The sequence below is a fragment of the Gossypium raimondii genome, chromosome 7 (genome assembly GCF_025698545.1).
Source record: "Gossypium raimondii isolate GPD5lz chromosome 7, ASM2569854v1, whole genome shotgun sequence".
Classification (NCBI taxonomy): domain Eukaryota; kingdom Viridiplantae; phylum Streptophyta; class Magnoliopsida; order Malvales; family Malvaceae; genus Gossypium; species Gossypium raimondii.
The window spans coordinates 2008360-2021454 of NC_068571.1; the positions used below are offsets into that span (position 1 = coordinate 2008360).

Consider the following 13095-nt stretch of genomic DNA (forward strand, 5'->3'; position numbering starts at 1 on the left):
TATTAAAAATCAGTGTAGCTGATGAGATAACCATACAATGATACGTGTACATGTTGATGTACAGAGACCAATTTTTAATAATAATAATTAATTAAATTTTTAATTAAATATCTAATTTACTCTATGATTTAATATATAAGGACTAATTTACCCATTTTAATAGAAAGAGTAAGTGAATTGTTTTTTCAATATTTTCTAAACCGAGAGCCCGTGGGTATGCCTCTCTTAGAAATGTTCAAAGGTTAAAAAAAGGGGGGCGGGGGACGCGTTCCATTGACTTCATCATATGCCAATGAAAGTCAACCACCTTGTCTCTTTATTGAGCTAAAAAATCAATGGAGAAACCCTTCATTTACTTTCAGTCTTTCTCTTCCATGGTCGAAACATGGGAAAGCTAAGCCATGATTTACACATCCAGCACTTTAGTCATCCCCATCTGCTAGAGCTAACAAATATTCAAGCCCTTAACCTCAACCCATGTTCAGCCTGCAAGCTCCAATCCTCTGGATGGATGTACACTTGCAGACCCTGCAACTTCGCCCTCCACACTTCATGCAGTCAACTGCCTCATTTGATCACTCATCCAGCCCATCCCGGCCACTCCCTCAGCCTCCTTCCGGCACCAGCTTACCCTGTTGGGTATTTCAACTGTGATGCTTGTGGTCAACGGGGCCATGGATTCAACTACCATTGTAACCAGTGTGACTTTGATATCCACTCCGTATGTGCTTCTAAGCCATTGTCTATCCACTGCCATTCCCATCCTTGCCAGCTTCAACTCTTCTTTTACCCTCCTTATCAAACCAAAGGTTTCTCTTGTGATGTCTGCCACCAGATCGGGTCGAATCATTGGCTTTATCGGTGTAGTATTTGTGAATTTGATGTTCATATGAGTTGTGTTAACACTGCTGCAAGTATATATAAAGGCACAACCAGACAAGGAAATGTTCAGTTTCAAGCATGGGATTCGTTTCCAGGGTCAGCTCAAAGCAATTTGCAGTACAGAAATGGAGGTGCACCAATGAACTGTCAATACCAAAACAATGGAGCGGCGGCGGGGAATGGTTTGATGGGAGTTGCGGTTCAAGGGTTTGTAGAAGGAGCAGCTCAACAAGTCGGTCAGAATTTGGTGCAGAGTTTGATGGGTGGTGGTGGTGATTCCAACAATGGTGGTGATAATAACTCTTCTTCTTCTTCTTCTGCATCAATGGTTGATGTTGGGTCTTCTCTTTTGAGTGGCGTGTTTGGGAATTCTTGATCATGGTCTGAAACTTGGATGATGATCGAGAATTCACAAGACAGGAAGAAAATAATAACATTCAGAAGTTTCTTTTCTGTTATTTTCTTTTTAATGCATAACATTCCTTTAAGGCCATGTATTGAAGGGTTGAAAATATTTTGTTTCTTTTTTCTGCAACTGCCGATGGTTTTGCGACTTGCTTGCCATGGCCATCAACTCAACTTCAACTTATTTATTTTTATATAAATAAAGAATAATTATGACAGATAAAATACAATAACATAATCTAATTTTTTAACAAAAAGTTGAATGAGTTTTGTTTAAAACTTGATTTTTTTATATTTATTAACAGAAATTATCAATCAACTCATCATTTTAGTTGAATTTGCTTTATGAGATGATGGCACCTACACCCACCTCCATATACCTACAATTTGCTTAAATTTTGAATAGTTAAGGTTAAATTTTGCTAATAGTTATATCCATCTTATCAATGTTATCCAATTTTGAAATTTCAATATAACCGTTTTAATTGTCCTTTTTGTAATACATATATTACATATGTAATAATATATGTCACATCAGATTTTAAAATAGTAAAATTTAATAAATTCAATGGCAATTATTTTGTCATGATTGAAATTAAAATTATCAAATTTTAAGTATAAAATTAAATACATAACTTATGTATAATACAGAATAACAAATTTTTTAATGAAACACAATTTTTATAATTAGAAAAAAAACTGGATAAGTTCAAAAGTCTTCCTCTATATCTATTGCTATAAATAAGAAGGAAAAAAAAAAGTCTTCCTTTAACGACGGTAGTAGTTGCTGGGTGAATTATTGTTGTAGTTCGTTTCTTTTGCCACGGTTTAATAATTTAATTATTTTTTTAGAAAACTTAAAATATATTAAAATTTTTATCATATGCATATCCACGAATTTAAAACATATGAGTATATTTATAAATAACATACAATAAATGATAAGGGTCTCTCTTACCTTAATCAGTAGTCGAGAATTCAATTCTCATCCACCCATCAATATGTAAAATTTCGCACATCATCAAATTTTAAAGACATAAAATTATTATTATACACCGATCAATATGCAACCCACTCTCGAACTCTAGTTTTTTTTAAACATAAGTAATTAAAATAAAGAAATCAAATAACATGAAAATTTAAAATTTACATAATTTTTATTACTGAAGATTCATTTCAATATAATATTTTATAGAAAACAATTTAAAATGAAAAAGAAAAGAAAAAATCCACTGTCTAGAAACTAAACAATTTAAAAAAAAAATTGGCTCCACAAAATAATATACATATTAACTTTTGGAAAAGAAAAATGATTAAAAATTATAAAAGAAGAAAAATTGTTTATTTATAATTTAAAAATTAATCGCGTAATTCAATTAAAGCTATATTAAGTTGAAGAAGATAGTAACTCTAGATGAATATATGATAATACTTTGTTATTTTTAAATTTTAATGACGTGACATTATTTTATTGTGCCTAAAAATATGCTTTTCAAGATAATCTTAATATAAGTTATTCTTATTTTAAAATATATATTCTTAATTATTTATTTTATACATAAATAATATTTAACTTAATGTTCGTAATGATCACTTTTTCTTTTAGTTCTAATTCACCTCATTGTCATGTTGCAATTGAATACAAACACATCTTTCATCACTAATTTTAATCTCACAATTACAATATCTAATCTCATTGCTACAATAATTAATTTCACTATCATTACTATTTTTAATATCATCGAAGTTAATTTTATCGTCTATCCAAACCAAGACCAAGGCCTCCTTTGGATGGGCGGTGATTTCAGTACAGTGGAATCTTTTACCTCACAGCAATAGTAATTAATCTCACCACCACCACTGTTTTTAACCTTACCGAGAGTAAACACATCGTCCATCCAAACTTAGGGCTAGTTTAGCAATACTTTTGGTAAAAGAAAATAAAATAAAAAAATTTGGTTTAAGCTTTAAGTGTTTAGCATTGCTGTCAAAAAGTTCTTTTGAGAAATAAAATGCCCATATTAGACATGTTATTATCAAGTAACAAATATGAATTTAAATAATGTTCAAATTAGTTAATATTATTATATTTTAATAAGAATATAAAAATTTTATTATAACTTGGTAATATTTTAATATATGAAATATAAATTTTAAATATTTTTAAGTAGCAAATATTAATTATTTATAAAATTTAATTAGAATATATAAATATATTTTAAATATTTAAATATAACCATTAAATATTTATAATTAGATATTAACACATTTGTATTATTTTAAAAATATTTTTTATTTTTAATTAATGATTTTAACACATTTATAATTAAATATCAAGAAAACAAAAAGAAGGCAAAGTACTATGTTATTGGAGGGTTGAAAAAATAATTAAGCACCAAAAATTTTTTTAGAAGAGTAAAAGCTAAAAATTTTAGTTTCTCATTTTCAGAAGTGTTTTTCAAAAGTGTTTCTGAACAGCTAAAAATTTCGGCCACAATTTTTCTTTTCAAAGTAATTTTGAAGCTAAAAGTATTTTTTTTTTGACAATAATAAAAAAAAACTCTAAAAATTAACAAATTGTAATTTTTTACAACATTTTTCAACAATACTTTTTCCTAAAAATATTTTTTTGAAAACCACTTTTCAACTAAACAATAATAAAGACAACAATTCTATTACTATCTCCCGCGATAACGCCCAAACGGCCAAACCCACCATTCCAGCTTGAGCATCGATTGAGGCGTCCACATTAAGCTTTATAATGAACAAAAGATGAGGAATATTTTGGTGGTAAAAAATTAGTTATTAATATATATATATATATATATAAAAGATACGAATAGTTTACTTTATATAGAGAGTTTTCTAAGCAAATTTATTTTTTATTTTAATTAAAAATAATAGATTAAAAGTTACTTTGGTGATTAAAAAATTTGTGGTAATTAAAAAAAAAGAAGTAGAGGCTAGAGTAGAATGAGGAGGAAGAGAGGTGGAGGAGAGAGTCGTACATCTCTATTGACCCCAAAATCAGGGATTCAAAAAAGTATTTAAGGTGGCACTCATAAACCACGTGTCATCTCTTGATTGGTAGGCTTTCGTTTAGGTTAGGTGCTGGTTAGGTCTAATACGTGACCCGATTTGATAAGGTTGTAGGGTATGTTAATGAGGAGGGACAATAATCTTGCTGAGGTGGTCGAGCTGGCATAACTTGAGCCCTAGCGAGGTATGGTGCTAGGTGAAACGGTCCTCCTAACAAGTTGGTCTCTTTGGCAAGGCAGCAAGTGAAGTATGTGTAACAATTGTCCCCTAGTAAAAAAGACGGTTATAAAATGACTTCCCATGAAATCAATGAACTTAGTAAGGTGGTCACTATTTTGATGTAGTATGAGATGTCATAATGTTGAGGAAATTTTTGAATTTTGAATTTGTAACTATTGTTTCAATGACGTGGTGTGATTCATGGAGACTTGTGTTAAACGTTACCTAAGCTATGCCTGTTATAAGCATCATGGCACATTATTGGTCATTTGTCATAAAGGGGTTGGTTGTTGTTGCAAGATTGGGGGAAATATGCATTGAGCGTGCATGACATGCCTATTGGTGATTTAGTGGGAGAAACTCGTGTATCCTCCATAAATAGAGATTTTATCTATTGGAGCATGTTTAAGACCAATCATGATATGATTGTAATAACACACTTATTTACTTTATTTTTATTAATAAATGTATGTCTATTATTATATTCAACTTTTATTTCTATGTATTAAATAAATTGATTAATTATAGAGTCTCTAGAATAAAATGACTATTCTTAAATTGTTCTTAGTTGAGTATTATTGTGGGCCGGCCGAGATAACAATAATACATTGAGATTGTGTGGTTGATTAACGACAAGATGTTGTCATGGGTATAAGGCATCGAGCCAACGTATAAGTCCATATTAGTATAACAATGTCTGAACTGATTCATCATAAAAATACTTCTTGGATTATTAGATTTGAGGTTAACATAATTCCCAACCTCGGAAATTTTAAATTCCGTTGCACCTATTGTCCTCCGGCGACTCAATAGTGGTATAGGCTCCTTAATGAACAAGATAAGAGCTCACTATCTTTCTTCTACAAAACAAAAACAAGCCTCATGTTAAATACACGTTTGAAGGCTTGCAAAATTATAATTAATTTGAATCTCTAATTTCACAAAAAAAATAACCTTCAAATGTGCCTTCAATAATGAATAATTATAATGATATACCAAATGCTTGTTGAATTGCATTTGACCTTTCTAACTGAATATAGGGATGTTGGGTTGTTGGTTGTTTTAGAGACACTGTTAACTTGTTTTTATATACTGCTTTCATATACAAAATCAAAATGCCAATTTGGTTTCAAAAATAAAAGGCTGCAGTGCAGAGGATTGAATGGTTAATGTGTTAGAGACTAGAAAAAAAGGATGGCCCTTGTCCAATTCGTACCAAATGTTTGGTCCAAACATGTACACTGACTACAGTAATACCCTTTTCCCAATGGAGAGAAAAAGGCCCAACAAAAAGCATAATCAAAATCAAAACCCCCTCATCGTCTTCCGAATTCGGATAGCACAAAAAAATGGCAACTTTCTCGCCATTTTCACTTCCTTTACATTTAATCCCCAATACCCATTTCAACACTCACAAAAGCCTCTCCTTTTGTCCAAAGTCTACCCATTTACAGACCAAAGTTTGCACCTTTTCTTCCAAAAACTTAGCCTTATTCTTCAAAAAGAGAAAAACCGTTTGTGGGACTTGGAAACTGAACTCTGCTGAAGAAGAAGCAGCAGCTCTTCCTGTCTCTCCTACATCCACTCTCAGAATGTACTTCCAGGTATGGGTTTTTTACTTTTCAACACTGTTTATGGTAGCTTCATGTTTTTTTGGTCTCGTAAAAGGAAAACTGAATGTAAACTATTTAATCCCCTCTTTTGATGTACTGGAATTTTGTTGGTTGAGTGATATAAGTTTTATGTTCTAAGTTCTATTTGTTACTTAAAATTATGTTGAAGTTCAATTTCGTTACTGGTTTCTGAACAAGTAATGAAGAATGGTTGTTATATTTGTTAAATGTTGCTTTTGAACTTAAGTAATAACATAGCTTCTTTAGTACTTGTTCTTTAATATTTATCTATGGATGAATATATTTGTCATTGAATTCTGGAAAATGTATAGTTTTTCATAGACCTTAAAGAACCTTTACTAGGACTGCATCTTTCTATTACTTATTGTGTGGAATCTGATTTCTTGAAATTAAGAAAAAATTGGTTTCATTTTACTAGTTTTGCTTGAAACTTTATCTACGGTTACATGAATATTTGTCTGCAAATTTATTCCCTTTGAACTGTTGATTCATAGGTCACTGAACATTTCACATAATTGCTTTGTATTATCCCTGACCAAAAACAAAACAGGAAGAGCTAATTATACATCTGTTTAGCTGCACAACTATATTTCAGTCGATATTCTTAATGGTAGGTTCTTTGATATTGTTTGAGTAAGTTATTATCGAATCTGACAAGATGATTTTCCGAATCCTTTATAGAGTTTGGGCAATTCGGGTGGAACCTTTTCAAGGCCATTTGTGGTTAATTCAAGTTCTTCAACCGCTTCTTTAAATACCCATCAAGGAATCTGGGAAGACCCAGATGATGGAAGTGGAAGTGAATATGATGATGATGATGAAGAAGAAGTGGAAGAGAATGATGGGTCTGATTTTCAACAAGGAAATCCTGTTGGAGTTGTTGATAACCATACAGTGAATCAGTATGAGGAAGATCTTGTCAAAGGTTTGTGTTTTTGATTGGAGAGGAACTTACTTCTTTAAATACTTATGTTTCCTGTTAGATTTTAGATGGGAATTTAGATTGTTTTCATAATTAATTTGATATTACGAGCTACTGGTTAGTAACTTATTAGATTAGATGATAGTTTTCAGGTAATGTGTTTTCTAGCTACACATGAGGGAAAGTATGCATTATCGGTATTAGGATATGATCCTCTAAGGACCCTTTAAATGCATGGAAATTGAACATACCGTACTCATCTCCAATACTTACACCCAAGTCCGAGTTACACAGGCATTATATTGTCCTTGTGTAAGATGAATAAGAGGGTTCTTGTCTGGTAAAATCATAAGGGAAACTTTTTCTTTCTATCCTCCGTGTTGGATAGGGAAATGTATAGTGCTTTCGTCTTTCACGAATCTGAAAACAACTGCAAAATGGTATATTTCTTATGATCAATTTGAATTTTTCCCTTTGTATGTGAAGGTATAATATTTGTTTTAATTAATAATCTGCATATAAAACCAGTTGGTGTCTAGTTGGTTGATGTCTTATGTTGCAACTTGACTCTTAGGTCTTCAAACTAATATAATTGACCATAAGCCGATTTCTGCATTATTTTCCAGTAAAGTGTGGAGTTATACCTTTAATTCATTTGCACTAGTTGTCTTCTTCATTGCATTTGTCAGATATCCTTGTTATATAACTATTTTTTATGTACTTTTCATACATATTATCTTTAGCAAAGTGAACTACATAAGGATCTTCAATAATTTGCAGAGGTTGAGCAGCTTTTGGGACCCGAAGAAAAAGCAATTCTGCAGCAGAATGCCTCTCCTAACTTGAGAAAGATCTCTACTGTAATTTCTATTACTTTCCATCTTGTTCCGTTATGTAATAATTTTAATTTCATATATTTGTTTCTTATGGGCTGATTATTTAGCTTTTTTTGACCCGGATATCCAGGACAAATGGAAGCCACTTCAAACGCTTGCGCTATCATTGCAGATACATTCTATGGATAAGCTACTTGAAGATGGGCTAAACATCGATGAGGTGGATAAGGTAAATCTTATTCATATCTAAATTTTTGGTTTGCCAGTTTGGAGAATACAAAATCTAATTTTGATATGATCAGACAGGATGGTCACACTGCTCTTCATAAGGCAATTATTGGTAAAAGGGAGGCTGTAATCAGTCATCTCTTACGAAAAGGTGCAAATCCGCATGTCAAAGATAAGGTGAGGTGACATTTTCCTATCATAAACTTGTTACTGCTTGTTCCATTCTTACACATAATTAACTTGAATTCATCTGTTTATCCTGATATCAGGATGGTGCTACCCCACTTCATTACGCAGTTCACGTTGGTGCTTTGCAAACTGTCAAATTATTGCTGAAGTACGATGTAGATGTCAATGTTGCTGATCGAGTGAGTTGCTCTTAAACTTTCTTGACCCGTATTTTATCTTGCTTGTAGCTTTGCTTCTTAGTTCTTTTGTAACCCCTTCTTACAGGATGGATGGACCCCATTGCATGTTGCTGTTCAAAGTAGAAATAGAGATATAGCTAAAATTTTGTTGATCAATGGTGCAGATAAGACCCGAAAAAACAAGGTAACCAATATAGTAAAAATGAAAACTCATCTATTTTCTCTTCCATGTCCATTGTTGAATATTTGTTTGAGGATGCAGGAAGATCCTATGTTTCTTAGTTCTTTGTTCTTTAAAGTACTTGTCCCCGGCGCATATTTTTAGGAAAAACTTAGAAATACTTCTTCTTTTTGTTCATTTTTCTTGAAGCAATCGTGTTTGACACTTATATTTAATGTAGATCGAGACATTAGTATGGGGATACCCTCCAAATATGTCAAATAACATGAAAAAAACCAGAGTAACATAGCATTAGATAAATTTGATGTTCTATTGTTGATGTATTTTAGGATGGGAAAACTGCCTTGGATTTAAGCTTGTGTTATGGGAAGGACTTCAAGTCGTACGACCTTGCTAAGTTAATGAAGATACTGCCAGTTGATAGGTGTCTTTGACTAGCTGCATGCATGCCTGGACTTTGAGATAGAACTTAAAGTCGGAAACGATTATTCTACAATGTCTAGAAGACAGATCGGTAGGCTAATTCATCTTAACTATCTTATCTCCACTTAGTTCACAATTCCGGACATTGTACATAACTCTATGTATACATGCAATGGTTCTACATGGAGAGTAGGAATGTTTGTGGACTTGACATTCCTTGTAAGCGGCCACAGCGCATGTAAGCATGCCGTAATGTTTTCTGTCAATGGCGATCATATTGCTGATTGATAGCTATTGCAATCGGTTCCATCACTGACAGTTGAAGGTAGAATGACAATTCTTCTCATTTCAGCCTAGCTGAAGTAGTATTGTTTCTTTTTTATATTTTTATATATAGAAAAATACATGTGTATGATGAAATATTTGAACTTTGAGATGTCATTGCATTTATAAATTTAATTTTACCATTTTAACTAAATTCACATTTGATTTTTGTTTTAATTTTTTATAAATTTGTTACATAAATTATTTTTATTCACCTTATCTAGGTTTATTTAAAAGTTTAACTTTGTTCTAATTATAAAATACTGGAAAAGAAAAGTATTTGCTAATCTTGTGATCAATAATAAGCTTTTAGTTTTAAATATTGTATTAACAGCAGTAATGGGTTAAGTAACAGATAAAATTGTAGTCTTATAAAAAAGTTAAACATGAAATAAAAAGTTAATATAAAAATTTAACGAATATTATATAATTATATCAAAATATAAAATAACTTAAAGTATTTTGACTTAATGGGACGGTAATTAAAGCTTTTGACAAACAACTTTAGATTGCATTACCTCTATCTCTTACTTCTAATATTGTATAAAAAAATTATTTAAAAATAAATTTTTAAAAATAAGAGTATAAGGATTAAATTTCAAATTTATAAAAAATAGAGAAATTTGTGACATATATTAACGTAGCAGAATAATGGGCTCATCCAACTCATACCAAAAGGTTGGTCCAAGCAGGCTCAGTAAAGTAATACCCTTTTTCCACCAACAGAAAACAAAATCAAAACCCCCCTCTTCTTCAGAATTCGGATAATATAATACAATCGACTAACAGTTCTTAGTTCTCTCATCCAAAAGCACAAATTTTGAAGACCAAATGGCAACAATTTCAGCATTTTCAACTCCTTTGCATTTAATCTCCAAAACCCATTTTAAATCTCCCAAAAACCTCTCCTTTTATCCAAATTCTATCCATTTTCAGACCAAAGTTTCCACCTTTTCTTCCAACAACTTAACCTTATCCTTCAAAAACAGCAAAACTCTTTACGGTACTTGGAAACTCAAGTCTGCAGAAGAAGAAGAAACAGCTGTTGTTGAACAAGAACGAGAAGAAACAACTGTAGCCGAACAAGAGTCTGTTTCTGTTCCTGTTTCTCCTTCAGACACTCTCAGAATGTACTTCCAGGTATGTTCCTTTTTTTCAATTATTATAATGTTTATGTTATTTTGGTCTGGCAAAAGGAAAATTGAACCATTGTTCAGAGCTGGCTTCTTTTATTAGTGAACTATCAAAGTCCCTCTTTTGATGCAATGAAATATTGTTTTGGTTGAGTGATGATAAAAGTTTGGGATCTAACTTCTATTTTGCTACTTAATTATGTAAAAGTTCAAATTGCTTTGTTAGTTTTTTAATAAGTAATGGTAAATTGTTATGTTTTCCAAATGGATGATGCTGGGTCTTGAACTTCTTTCTGAGTTTATATTTGTTACTTAATTCTGGAAATATGTATAATGTTTTATAGCACTTAAAAGAATCTCCACTGCTAATTCACATTGCACCCGAACTTGAGTTCGAAATTTAGAGACAACATTGTCGGGAAAGGCAGCCACCAACCCTGAAAGGACTAGTCTCTAGGGGTGCATCTTTGTGTTACGTATTCCACAGAGTTTGAATTCTTGAAATCAAGCAAAAAATCGGTTCTATTTGACTAGTATTGCTTGAAATTGTATATATGGTTAATATGTATATTTGTCTGTGAATTTCTTCCCTTGAAACTATTCATGAATAGGTCACTGATAATTGATCTTGTTTGTTTTGAAGGCAGATGGAACGTTGAATGAAGCTGAAATTCCGAAGGTGACCAAGGCATTAGAGGTATCAAAATGATCATTTTGATAGGCAGCTTGTTAGATTTATCTTCAGATTGAATGGAGGGGGGAAATCTAACTTCTTATTTGTGTTTCACTCAATCCCTTAGTTAAATTCTTGTTCTATATACGGAGCCCCAAGCTTATATAGTGTTTCCCCCAATCCCTTAGAGAATGGCTTATTGCAGAGAGAAATATTTTACATAATCTTTTTGTATTATCCCTCACTAAGAACAAAACTGGAAAAATCTAATTATATGTCTGTTTAATGGCACAACTAGGTTTCCGTCGATATTCTTTATGGCAAGTTGTTTAATTTTGTTTGAGCATAAACTATGATCTAAATTGACAGGATGATTTATTTGTTCCTTGTAGGGAGCAGAAGGCGTTTCCGATTTGAAGGTTCAAGTCCTTGAGGGTATTGGTACTGTTGAGGTGAGTATTTTTTACTTGCTGCTTGATATATATCGTATTTATGATTTCAGATCACTTCCCATAACCACCTTCTTTGAAACTTGAATTTGTGATAGAATATTAGGCTTTTTTTCTACCTTGCTGGTTCTTGATGAAACTCTTCATGTATTCATTATGAGACCCATGGTTCATTCTTTTACGATCCCATGGTTCATTCATTGAGTTTTCTATACGTTCATTCTGCCTTCACATATGGACAAGGGATTGCAATACTTACAACAAAGCAATGACCCTTCTATTATCTTTCTCAGTTAACGAAACAGACTACGGTTCAAGCTACCGGAGTAGCATCCAATTTTGTGGAGCTCATACAAGGCGCAGGATTCAAGTTACAAACATTGAATTTGAGTTTTGATGATGAAGAAGACATTCTTGTCTAGATCTTGTATTTTGATTTCGTGAAACTTCAATGGAGAACAACTTGCATCTTTGAAGTCCTCTGCTCCTTTCTTCTGATTCTGCTATCCAAGAATGACAGTTAAAAACATGAAAAGATCATATGTTCTTGATAGAGAATATTAGTTCAAAATGATAATGTAAGCCTTTGCTTTAACATCTTTAAGTTGAAATATGCACAGATGTTTGTGGTTTGGCTAAGGGTAAGTTGACCTCATGCTATAACAAAGTTGAGTTCAATTCGTAATTCAAAGCTCGATATTCGGTATGAGATCGGAGATTATTAATTTAAGAAGAAAAGAGGAAGAGAAGAAAAGAAACTGTTGCTGGCTGCTACCAATTTAGGTTGTTGTCGTTTGATAAAACAGAGAGAAAAGAAGTGTAATTCTGAATAAAATGCCTTGGGCATTCTTCTTTCTTACAGAAGTACTTATACACTGAAAACATATATGAAATAAGGAAATCTCTATGATTCTAATTGACGCGCTAAGTCATACATTCACAATCCCTAATATTATGCTAATCATCTTAGCGTATCTTAACACTCAATCCAAGGTTTCCTAGGAGATTTAGTGAGAATGTTAGCTAAATGATCATTAGAATTGACAAAACTAGCCGTAATACACTTTGACTCAATTTTTCATTGGACAAAGTGATATAGTCCATCTCTACGTGTTTTGTCCTTTCATAAAACATCGGATTTGTAATAATATGTAACGTTGCTTGATTATCACATATTAGCTTCATTCGGCTGTCAACTTTACATTTTAACTCCTGAAGAAGTTGTTCGACCAGATAAGTTCACAAGTGACTAAAGCCATAGCTCGATACTCTACTTCCGCACTTGACCTTGCAACCACATCTTGCTTTTTGCTTTTCCATGATGTTAAATTTACTCCAATAAAGACACAATATCCTGAAGTGAACCTCCTATCTGAAGG

The 13095-nt window shown here is 32.1% G+C and overlaps 3 protein-coding genes across 3 annotated transcripts; all 3 read left to right on the forward strand.

Moving 5' to 3' along the window:
- The first annotated feature begins 299 nt into the window (after positions 1–299).
- LOC105768540 (uncharacterized) lies at positions 300–1375 on the forward strand. Its single transcript, XM_012588503.2, has one exon. The coding sequence runs from the start codon at positions 386–388 to the stop codon at positions 1256–1258; it is 873 nt and encodes a 290-aa protein (XP_012443957.1). The 5' UTR covers positions 300–385; the 3' UTR covers positions 1259–1375.
- A 4458-nt stretch (positions 1376–5833) lies between these two features.
- LOC105768527 (ankyrin repeat domain-containing protein EMB506, chloroplastic) lies at positions 5834–9615 on the forward strand. Its single transcript, XM_012588490.2, has 8 exons — positions 5834–6149; positions 6861–7104; positions 7882–7961; positions 8068–8166; positions 8244–8342; positions 8435–8533; positions 8619–8717; positions 9044–9615. The coding sequence occupies exons 1-8, from the start codon at positions 5895–5897 to the stop codon at positions 9146–9148; spliced, it is 1080 nt and encodes a 359-aa protein (XP_012443944.1). The 5' UTR covers positions 5834–5894; the 3' UTR covers positions 9149–9615.
- Positions 9616–10151: 536 nt separating this feature from the next.
- On the forward strand, positions 10152–12355 carry LOC105768518 (uncharacterized). Its single transcript, XM_012588478.2, has 4 exons — positions 10152–10601; positions 11238–11291; positions 11660–11719; positions 12010–12355. The coding sequence occupies exons 1-4, from the start codon at positions 10293–10295 to the stop codon at positions 12136–12138; spliced, it is 552 nt and encodes a 183-aa protein (XP_012443932.1). The 5' UTR covers positions 10152–10292; the 3' UTR covers positions 12139–12355.
- Positions 12356–13095: the final 740 nt, after the last annotated feature.

What these genes read in the sequence shown, in the direction of transcription:
- LOC105768540 (XM_012588503.2), top strand. Translation starts at nt 386, where the DNA reads ATGGGAAAGCTAAGCCATGATTTACACATCCAGCACTTTAGTCATCCC.
- LOC105768527 (XM_012588490.2), top strand. Translation starts at nt 5,895, where the DNA reads ATGGCAACTTTCTCGCCATTTTCACTTCCTTTACATTTAATCCCCAAT. An exon ending in ATCCGCATGTCAAAGATAAG is followed by an intron (nt 8,343 to 8,434) that starts GTGAGGTGACAT and finishes TCCTGATATCAG; the next exon opens with GATGGTGCTACCCCACTTCA. An exon ending in ATAAGACCCGAAAAAACAAG is followed by an intron (nt 8,718 to 9,043) that starts GTAACCAATATA and finishes GATGTATTTTAG; the next exon opens with GATGGGAAAACTGCCTTGGA.
- LOC105768518 (XM_012588478.2), top strand. Translation starts at nt 10,293, where the DNA reads ATGGCAACAATTTCAGCATTTTCAACTCCTTTGCATTTAATCTCCAAA. An exon ending in CTCTCAGAATGTACTTCCAG is followed by an intron (nt 10,602 to 11,237) that starts GTATGTTCCTTT and finishes TTTGTTTTGAAG; the next exon opens with GCAGATGGAACGTTGAATGA. An exon ending in AGGGTATTGGTACTGTTGAG is followed by an intron (nt 11,720 to 12,009) that starts GTGAGTATTTTT and finishes TATCTTTCTCAG; the next exon opens with TTAACGAAACAGACTACGGT.